Below are 10,979 nucleotides of genomic sequence, written 5' to 3'. Positions count from 1 at the left end.
TAAACGGTGGTAAAATAAAAATAGGAATCTTGACTATATAAAAAAATGCACCTTGACCCCTACTTCACACAAACACAAAAAATTAACTTGAGGTGAGGCATAGACTTAAACATTAAAGGCAAAACAATAAAGTTCCTAAAAGGAAAACCAGGCGAATATATTCATTATATTGGAGTAATCAGAAATTTCTTAAACACAAAGCATAGTCATAAAAGAAAAAACTGATAAATTGGACTTCATAACATTAAGAACTTTTGCTCATCAAAAGATACAATTAAGAGAGAGAAAAGGCAAACCACAAACTAAGAGAACATATTCATGAAATATATATATATATACTCATATCCAGAATATACAAAGAACTTGTACTGCCAATAAGAAGACAGAAACTTCAAATTTAAAAACAGTCAAAATATTTGTTCAGACCCTTTAATAAAGAAGATATACAAATTGTCAGTGATCATGTGAAAAGATGGTTGACATCATTAATCATTAAGGAAATGCAAATTGAAAGCACAATGAAATAGCACTAGACACCCACTAGAATGGCTAAAACTACGAAACGCTGAAAATACCAAATGTTGGCAAGAATGCAGAGCACCTCAAATTCTCACACATTGCTGGTGAGACTATATATTGGTTCAAGCACTTTGGAAAAATATTTCACAGTTCCTGCTAAAACTAAATACGCATATACTCATGACTCAGCAATTTCAATCACAGGTGTGTTTCCAAGAGCGATGAGTCCATACACATACCGAAAGGCACGCACAAGCCTGTTCAGAACAGCTTTCCTCACAACAGCCCCAAACAAGAAAATAGCCCAAATGTCCATCTATAGTAGAATAGATAAAAAATTGTTATGCTCAATACAGTGGAATTCTGTGATAAAATAGGAAGCGATAAAAAGGAATCGACCACTTCTACCCAAAGCAATGAAAAACTCTCACCAACAAAGTAACGGGCCGAAGAAGCTAGATACAAAAAAGTACATTTTATATGCTTCCATTTAGATGAAGTTCGAGAACTGGCAAAGGCAATCTGGCATAACAGAACCTTCTGAGCACTGGAGATGTTTTATGTCTTGATCTGTGTAGTGGTTGCACAGTTGTATGCATATGTGAAAGTTCATTGGGCCCTGCACTCAAGATTTATGTAATTCGCTGTACGTAAAATTATATCTCAATATAAAATTAAATTAAAAGACATATACAAAAATGTTTATAGAAGCATCTTTCATAGTAGTCCCAAATTGGAAACAACTCAAATATCCATCAACAGTAGAATCAATAAATAAATTGTGGTATATTCATACTGTAGAGTACTACATAAAAATGGAAAAAAACCCAAACTACTGATGCACACAAAAACATGAATGAATCTCAAAGACATAATATTGAGCAAAAGAAGCCAGACTAACATATGATTCGGCAACTTTACTCCTAGATATATATCCAAAAGAATTGGAGGCAGGGACTCAAACAAATACTCGTAAATCAGTGATCATAGCAGCGCTAGTCCCAGCAGCCACAAAGGAGAAAGAGCCCAAGTGTCCATCAACGGCTGAATAGACTAACAAAATGTGGTCTAGACATACAATGGAATATAATTCAGCCAACAAAAGAGTGAAGCACTGACACACGCTACGACATGGACGAACCTTGAAGACGCGCTCAGTGACAGAAGCCAGACACAAAGTGACAAATACTGTGTGGTTCCACTTAAATGAGGTCCCTAGAATAGGCTGATTCATAGAGACAGAAGATACGCCCGCGGTTCCCAGGGGCTAGGGGAGGAGTGAATAGGGAGTTACCACTTAATGGCTGCAGGGTTACGTGTGGGGTGATGAAGAAGCTCTGGAAATGAAGAGAGGTGATAGTTGTACAACAATGTGAATGTACTTAAAGTCACTGAATTGTACACTTAAAAATGGTTAAAATGGTAAATTTTATGTTATGTATATTTTATTACAGTTTTAAAAAAAGAAACCGGACACAAAAGAATACATACTGTAGGCTTCCATTTGTATGAAGTTCTAGAACAGGCAAAATGAATGTACGGTGACAGAGGTCAAATTAGCGGTTGCCTTTGGGTGGACTATTGACTAGCAGCAAGCAAAAGGGAGCCTTCTGGAGGGCTATCTATATCTCGGTCAGAGTGGCAGTTACATAGATGTATATGCATGTAAAAAAAGGTCAGTCTGTCGCGTTACTGTATATGCATTAATAGTTGCATTTCAAAAGAGTAGAAACTGGAGAAAACTGTCATTTAAAAGTTGCTTGCATTTTTTTATCCCTGCCTAGGGAGATTAGGCTCACCCGGAAGCAGATTCTCTCTCTGAGGAAGTGGGCAAAATGGGCCCTTCTGTTCTCACTGGTATCAAACCACGAGACCTGCATTTTCCTGGGGAAAACTACAAAGAGCCTTGACCAAACCTGACTGCAGAGACTCGGCGTCTAGCCTTGGTCACTCACAGTGGGCATGGTAAATCAGAGATGTGTTTGTGAGGCTTCTGGACTTTTGGGAGTGGAGAGGGACAGGATAAGGGAAGCAGGGGTGGAGACAAGCATTTCTCCGCTCTGTAAAGACTGAGACGGCCCTGTGGGTGACCTGGCGCTTCTTCCTGGGGGAGTGGATTACGGGGAGGGAGGTGGGCGGGCAGGATTGATGAGGGCAGCTTGCAGGTGAGCAGAGTGGCCGAAGTAGCTGCTTTCATGAGACTTTGTGAGACTCTGGGCATAAGCAGTGTTGCTTCAGCCGACTAGGAGCACACTGTGGAACAAAGTTGTAGAAAGTGCCAATAATTTTTCTCACCTCTCTCATCTCCTCTCAGGGTCCTGCACCCCTTGAGTCTCCGGAGAATAGCAATTTGGAGCGTGGAGGCACAGCACCTTGGGTCTGAACACTTGCGATCTCACCCTGAGCAAGGCTCCTTCGGTAGGGGCAGAGAGGAAGAACAAGGACAACAGCGGGAGGAGGTGCTGACTGTAGACCAGTTTGCGAGCACATGCGTAAGCATCCTCTTTGTTTGCCAGGAATACTTGGCAGTAATTTTGCCCACGGAATCAGCCTGAAGTCCAGCAGTCACTCTGATGGGGCTCGAACCACTGTAATTTGGGCATGAAAAGTTAAGATGACCTCAGTTTCTACTCACAGTCTGGTTAAACCTGGATAGAACAACTACATAGGTATAACTCTGTGTCTATGTATATGTGCATGTTTTAAGTGTATATACTTTGTTAACAAAATTGATTTCCTACTCTACATTATTTTGAATCTACTTTTTTTTTTTTTAAAGATTGGCACCTGAGCTAACATCTGTTGCCAATCTTCTTTTTTCTTCTTCTTCTTTTTCTTCCTCCAAAAGCCCCCTAGTATATAGTTGTATATTCTAGTCGTGAGTGCCTCTGGCTGTGCTATGTGGGACGCCGCCCCAACATGGCCTGATGAGTGGTGCCATGTCCACGCCAAGGATCCAAACCTGTGAAACTCTGGGCCATGGAAGCGGAGTGCACAAACTCAACCACTTGGGCCGGCCCCAGATTCCACTTTTATTTTTACAGAGCAGTTTACTTAGGGGATTTCCTTGTCATTAGAGATTCTTTGCAAACTATGTTCCTGAGGTCAGTTGCCTTGCCCAATGGCTGGGGTCTTGCCACCCATCTTCCAGCTAGAGAGGAAGTCACCTGTCCTTCTGCCTCACTCCAGTGCCTCCCCCTACTAGCTTATGAGCTCTGTTACTTGGTCCCAGCAGCCTCTGTGGTTGTGACATTATTGGGGTCTGGCTTCACTCCTTCCATGGGGGTAAAAAGGGATCTGTTTCAGAGGCCACAGCAGGCAAGGTCCAGAAGTCCAAGAGGAGGCAGGTGTGGTCACCCAGTGTCACTGCACTAGTGAGAAGAACACACCAAACCCAGCTGGGCCTCCTCCGCCCCCACCCCACCCTGACCTCAAGGGTTCCCTGAGAAAAGAAACTAAGGAGAGAGGGGTCATGTGACTTGCCCTGGGGGATAGTAAGCTCATAGTGGGGATGAAAAGCACCCTAGTCTTCTCATCCCCCCAGGTCAATGCTTTTCCACCCACCCCCAACCCTCCCCACAAGTAAGTCTGGTGGAGGAAGTGAATTGCTCAATAAATCACACACCAAAGCCACAACACACTTTTATTTAATTGCTACCACAAATACAGAATCGAATTAAGGCAGAATAATACATTTCCACTTATCCTCACAAGCATTTGCACAGTAAACTTTGCTTTAAGTGTCAATTTGAGTCAATAATGGAAATTTTTATTAAACGAGAACTTTTCATTGAATTCTGGAGAAAAATCATTTCCTGGGCTGTCAAGTGTGCTGATATAAGACGTCTACGATTTAACATTGTGGATCACTGAACCTCAGTCACGGCTGGTGGGATTGGCTGCTGTTGGCATCTCTTCCTCCCAGCCTCCCTCCCCCGCTGGGAGACCCAGAGGAACAAGGCGGGAGAGAAAGGCTTTTGGAGCAAAACTCATTTACACCCTCCACGGCAGTGCTTCCTTCACTTCTGCCTACCAGTTATTACCTCGAATTCCCTTCTGAATGAAAAAGAAAGATGTAAAAACTGATTGTGTAAAAGCATCAGGCTGTTTAAAAAAATCTCTGAGGTAAAGAGTAGTTATGAATTGTAATATTAAAAAATGTCTATAATTGATCCTAGCAACAATAAATTTGGATTTTAGAAGAAACTAGTTTATGAATGGATTTGTTTCTCTGGAACTAAATGAAAGAAAATCTTGGCAAACACTGAAAGAGGTAAGCGACTACAAATAAGGTAAAAACATCTCACCATTTGCATTCATGTTTGACTATAAAAACCAGCACCAATGTTTGTTCACAAAATAGAAATAATTTAGTGTGGCCATATCTTTCCTTTTGCCATTTGATCTCATAGGCATAAAATTGATTTTAATAAGAGCTTATCAAATTGTGTTCTTCAGATATGAGTAATATTTTGTTGCTGGAATTTAGAAAAGAAACTGTTTCAAGTACTTGCACTTTATTGCAATTGCCTTTCAGACTGCCATTAAAAGTACAGCAGAGGGTTACACACTTGAAACATAAAGCTCTGCAGTCACATTGACTTTACAGAAGCCTTTGCCACTGCGCATGCACTGCTCCCCCACTCCCCGGGGAATGGGAGAAGAAAGCAGGTACCAGGAGGAGGAAATGAGCAGAGGGAGAAAGGGGGACACGGGAGAGGAGAAAATCAAAAAGTCTACAATTTCAGGGATTACTGTGGGCTCAAGGTCAACCATAGGAAGAAAGGGAGGTTCAGAACAACAGATGTCAAACTTTAGGGAAATTTGGTTTCTAAAATAGCAAGCACACACGCGCACACACACACTTTTTCACAGTATGCTATGTAAAGGAGGAGTACACCTGAAAGGTGGATGTAGCTTACACTGTGTCTGTGAGTCAATATCTGCATGTGTCTGTCTGTGTGTAGATGCAGTAAGGTATCTCACTTTGGATTACATATGCCGAACAAACTCGAAAGTGGGCCAGTGCTTGGCCACCCCAAGAGCATTTCTCACAAGGCCATTTCATCAGAATCAGCTTCAGCATCAATAACCCCAGCCCCACGGTAACCATTGGTGGCAGTGGTGACCACAGTGGGGTCAAGAAGGTCAGTGGCAGCGGCAAGCTCTAGTGGGCTGGCGGCAGGCTCTGGGGACCCAGGGGCAGAGCCGGAGGCAGACTCAGGGAGGTCAGTGATGTCACACTCAAGGTGGCCAGCAGCGGTGGTCTCAGGGTGGCAGGAGGCAGAAAGTTCAGGGTGGCCAGCAGCGGCAGGCTCGGAGTGGCTGGTGATGGCAGGCTTGGAGTGGCTGGTGGCAGCAGGCTCAGGATAGTCAGCAGTGGTGGGCTCAGGCTGGCTGGTAGCAAGTTTGGTGTGGCCAGTGGTGGGTTTAGAGCAGCTGGTGGCGGGGCTGAAGGCAGTCTTGGAGTGGCTGCCAGCAGGGATGTGGTGGCCAGTGACAGGCTTAGGGTGGTTGGAGACAGGCTGGAAATGGGCAGAGTCAGCCTTGAAATGGACAGAGGCAGGCTTGAAATGGACAGAGTCAGCCTTGAAGTAGACAGAGGCAGACTTAGGGTTGACAGTGGCAGACTTGGAGTGACCAGAGGCAGGCTTGGGGTGGCCAGAGGCAGGCTTGGAGTGGCTAAAGACTGACTTATGGTGGCCAGAGGCAGATTTGCAGTGGGCAGAGGCAGACCTGGAGTGGCCAGAGGATGACTTAGGATAGTCAGACGCAGCTGCAGCATGACCAGGTAGTGGAACATTCCGGACATTCATTGGAATTTCCTCCACAGCAGGACTCGCATGGACACGGTCTTGTTCATGGGCTTGTTCTCGGGCTTGGTCACGGGCATGGGCACGGGCACGGGCCAGGGCATGGGCCTCCCGAGTCTCACGAACATCAGTGATGAGGCCAGAGATGAACTGGATAGGGTGCCGCATAGCATGGAAGGTGGTCCAGTATTCTCTTCGGAAATTCTCATTGAGGAGCCCATAGATCACAGCGTTGAGGCAGCTGTTGAAGTAGGCTGTGAAGTAGGCTGCGAGATAAAGCCAGCTGGGGATCTTGCCTGCCATCTCCTTCGGACTGACAGCCACCAAGACAGTGAGCACGTTGATAGGGCACCAGCACACTGCAAAGAGGAGGAAGATGACAAACATGGTTAGAAAATTGCGAACCTCAGCAAGCTCATTGTCAGGATTCTGCCCAGCCAGGTGACGGGCTGCCAGCACTTTGGTCCAGATTCTCACGTAGCAGAAACCCACTATGAGCAGAGGAAGGACGAAGTGGATGCAGACGATGGTCACAGCAAAGACAGGGTTGTTCAGATAGTTGAAGATGCAGGTGTAGGTGCGAGGATCATACTCGATGGTGCCAATGTACATGTTGGGCAGGACAGCCAGGATGGTCATGATCCAGGTGACTACCAGGTAAATGCAGGTATTGCGCACACTGAAGACCCGCTCATACTGCAGGCTGTGACAGATGTAGCAGTAACGGTTGATGGCAATTGCCACAATATTGAAGATAGAGCCGACCACACTCAGCCCTGTGATGAATCCAACCATCTGGCACTGGAACTGGCTCAGATCCCAGCCCCCAATGGCCATGGCGTGCAGCATCAGAGGGTAGGGGTAGACGGCCACCAGCATATCGGCCACAGAGAGGCTAACCACAAAGATGTTGCCTGAAAAAGAGATCGGAGGAGGGAGAGGGGGAAAGACAGAGAAGAATAAATGGTTAATTTTGGAAATCTACAAATTTAAGCTGGAGGAAAAAGCCAGCTAGAGTCGTGACAATTTAGAATTCTAGAATTCCTTTAAGGAAATACAGCTGTGTTTTTATTTTTATTTACAAGCATGTCCCAGGTGATTCTGATGCACAGCCAGGTTTGGGGGACATATTCGTTGTCCACCTTTTTTCCCTTCAAACAACGTCCTCTCTGCTTTGGGAAAGACCGTGAACTTACATCAGAGAGCAGTAAGCACAACAGGCCCTTGAGAGGCGCTTCACACTCACACATGGACCCACGCGGTGCCACCGTTTTAGACAAAAACAAAACGCAAAATTTTTCCCTATAGTGGGGATGGGGAGAGAAGGGAGAGGGAGCAGAGGTGCGCTAGATGAAGCTGTCCTTAGGGAGTAGGTTAGAGGGGGAGGGGGAGGGGGAGGGGAGAGACTAGAGGAATGTCAGGAAGCCTCAAACTCCCCACCGCGGAAAAATAAATTAGCCCTCTGCCTTCTCTAACCTAGCGTTGCATTTATACGGCAAACAGGTCCACAGAAGCGTCTGAGACAGGGCATTAGAGGCCGTGGTTGTCTTAAGCAGTCTTTCCCAACGGGATCTGAAAATAATTTAAGACCTAGCCCGAGAAATACTTACCATTTCCCAGGTAACCTAAGAGTAAAAAGTGAGGGGACGTGGGGCCCAGGGAAGGCGGGACGCAGACCCTGTATAGTTTAGTCTGAAACCAAAGAAATAGTAAGCAGAGGGAAAAAAAATCAGGAAAATGCCTGCAAGGATTGGCACAAGTGCCTGCTCATGCCGGTCCACGCGCAGAACCGCACACCGGCACATTCGCCGCCCTGCACAAGGGCTCCGGGACCCGGCGCTGAGCTTTACTGGAGCCTGCGGGCTCAACAGGAAAGTGAAGGGGGACTCTGTCCCCACTCCTGTTTTGTAGGGCAGCGGTAGGAACGTTTTTGTAAAAACCTTTCAAAAAAAAGAAGGTAGAGGCCAAGTGCAGGCGCAGAGCCCTCTTTCTTTGGAAACACCTCGTTGCTAATTTGGCACAATATTACACTTCAACTTGGACTAGGAGAAAACGAGCGCTTTTTAAAATTAAGGGCAAAGGAATAGCTCCTTCTGCCTCCTTCCCCCGGCGCGGCCAAGGCGCGGCCACAGCGCTTTCTACCCAAGAGGTTCTTTCTAGGGCTTTCCCTCAAAGTAATAAATTCGGAGAAGAAAAGCGGGAAGGAGGAAGGTAAGTAAAGAAAAGAAAACGGGCTTCACAGGTGCCTCCTCCCCGCCCCCCCCCCCGCCCCCGTACCCCCGCCCCCGGGGCTCCAGGGTTCGGCACTTTGGGACTGCACTGCTGGAGTGTAGATGAGGTCGAAGTGCGCGGCCCCACGCCTCCAGGGGATCAGGGAGAAATCAGACACACCCACCAGAGTTTAGTATAAAACTTTTAATGCCTGCGTGCCCGTCAGTGCATTCTGAAACTTGTGTTGTGTTTGTGATTCCTCGACCCAGCAAAGTAATCCCCCAGAGACTGGCCAGCTCCTCTTCCCCGCGCCCTGCCAGCCCGCCCGTCAGGGTCCTATGGGTACCCGACACCCTCAGACGCCGCCCCTCTCCCTCCTCTGTCCCTCGGACCAGGCAGCCCGAGACACCCTGGGCGCCGCCCCCTCCCTCCCACTGCCTGAGCGTTGCCTTTGGGCCCCTTCGCTGCTCAGCCTCCCTTCCAGAGTCCTCTCCCGCCCAACCTACAAACTGGGCTCGCCGCTTTGCAGTGCCTGCCGCCCCGGGCCCGGCGCAGGTCGCAGCGCCCTACATCCTCCCGCGCTTCCCCCCAGCCCCACTCGCAGCCGGCCCCCTCCTCTTGGCATTGGCCGGCAGCGAGGACCCCACCTCAGCCCAGATCCCCGCGGTCTGCAGTCTCTCTGCGGCCCCCACCGCCCCCTGCTGAGTTCCCCTGCAGCCCTTCCGCCGGCCTCACCCGGTTCTGCAGTCTTCTATCCACCCACCCTGAGATGCCAGGCTCTCAAACCTCTCCTCCGGCCCGCCCTGAGACCCCCAGGACCCCGCTTACGGACTTCGGGATCTCCGCTGCCGCCGCCGTCGCTGCCGCCGCCTGCTGCGCCCAGCCCGCCGCTCTCCTCTCTCTGCCCTGCGCCCTGGGACGGGCGGACGGAGCTCGGCTCCGGCGCACTCAGACCGCCCCGCTCCAAACTCAGGCGCGGGGGTCTGCGTTCCGCCGCCCGGGAGCTGCCCAGGAGCCGCCCTCGAGACCCAGGGGCCGCGGCGAGGCGGGGCTCAGCCCGGCTTGGGCGCGGCCGCTGCGCTGCGCTCCGGTAAGCGCCGCCGCAGCCACCGCGAACTTAACTTTCCCGGAGCGGCTCCAACCCTGCCGCTCCCTCCGCGTCAATTCGGCCCGTGCTGCCTCGGCGCGGCCACCTCTGTGGCGTCCGGCTCCGCGTGCTGTCCCCGGGCGGCTGCCGGACTCTCCGCTCCGGTGCCGGCTCCCTCTGCATCAGGTCCCCGACGGGCCAGGGCTCGGCGGTCTGCCGCACACCGCGGGAACTGGGGCTTTGCACTTGGACGCCCAAAGCTAATTCTCTGAGCTCCCTCAGCCTGGAGAAGCTCTAAGTTTATGGGGCCCCGGCAGAACATCACTGCCCACGTTTGCGGGGACTTGGGAGGCAGGGACGTTCAGTGTGAGGGCACTGTCCACAGGTTCCCTATTCTGGGCATCCAAACTAACACCCTAGGGGTTGCAAGTGGCTGTACGCTGGGTAGGGAGAAGGAAGGGTGGCTTACCGGAATTTCGGAGCTTCTTGTTCTTCGTCACAGCCAAAATGACCATGGAGTTGCCGATCAGGTCTACGACGATGATGATAACCATTGAACAGAACATAAAGGTAATTACAGCCGGTGGGTAGTCTGGCTGTGGCAGCTTACAGCCAATACAGCCATATGGGGTGGGAACAGCCAGGGTAGGACTCATGTTGCTGCCGGATCTCCCAGCCAGGTCCCCCAGCCAGGTCCGGACAGCGAACACCTGCTCTGAGCTTTCGGGACAGCTGCCTCCCTTCCGAGAATCAGAGAGCAAATGACAGCATCCCGCCCCTCTCCGATGAGCTTTTAAAGCCTCAAGAGGCCTCTAGCCCCACCCCAAGTCCCTCCCCCTGACCAATCAGGGCTCCCTGACCACCCCCGCTTTGATCACCAACTCTTCTGGACAAATCCACTTCGAGGTGTAGTCTTGCTTCTGACTGCCTTGCATGTACTTCCCCTGTAGCCGCCTCCACCACTATCCCCCAGGTACCTTGCCTCGTGACAAGCTCTGGAGTCCACTTCTACACCCCCACAACCAGCCACTGTGCATCCATTTCTAGCAAGTTCTTTTCTCTGCCTCCTGGAACGCAAACACCTGGGAAAAAGATGTAGAATGCAGAGCAGGGGTAGGGGGTCCCTCTTGGGGTCCAGTGCCAACCCAAGTCAGTCTGAAACCCCCAATAGAGTGTAAGGGGCGGCCAGTGGCCCCCCGAACCATACATATGCGCCCCTGCAGTCCCCTTTAGAGGTTCATCCCACTCCTGGCCCTTTCAGAGGCTATTTGACTATTCAGAGCCTTCTGCAGCCCACGGGGAGCAGGGGCGAGCCGCCGGGGGCTTCCATCCCAAAGCTGGGTTCCCCT

At 49.8% G+C, this 10,979-nt stretch overlaps 1 protein-coding gene across 1 annotated transcript; it reads right to left on the bottom strand.

Moving 5' to 3' along the window:
• Nucleotides 1-5,132: 5,132 nt before the first annotated feature.
• GPR50 (G protein-coupled receptor 50) lies at nt 5,133-10,286 on the bottom strand. The gene is made up of 2 exons (XM_014846991.3): nt 10,100-10,286; nt 5,133-7,246 (listed from the first exon to the last, which is right to left on the bottom strand). The coding sequence occupies exons 1-2, from the start codon at nt 10,284-10,286 to the stop codon at nt 5,571-5,573; spliced, it is 1,863 nt and encodes a 620-aa protein (XP_014702477.2). The 3' UTR covers nt 5,133-5,570.
• Between the last annotated feature and the right edge of the window lie 693 nt (nt 10,287-10,979).

The sequence above is a fragment of the Equus asinus genome, chromosome X (assembly GCF_041296235.1).
Source record: "Equus asinus isolate D_3611 breed Donkey chromosome X, EquAss-T2T_v2, whole genome shotgun sequence".
NCBI lineage: Eukaryota > Metazoa > Chordata > Mammalia > Perissodactyla > Equidae > Equus > Equus asinus.
This window is presented reverse-complemented; position numbering and strand designations above follow the sequence as displayed.

What these genes read in the sequence shown, in the direction of transcription:
- GPR50 (XM_014846991.3), bottom strand. Translation starts at nt 10,286, where the DNA reads ATGAGTCCTACCCTGGCTGTTCCCACCCCATATGGCTGTATTGGCTGT. An exon ending in CAAGAAGCTCCGAAATTCCG is followed by an intron (nt 7,247 to 10,099) that starts GTAAGCCACCCT and finishes TCTCTTTTTCAG; the next exon opens with GCAACATCTTTGTGGTTAGC.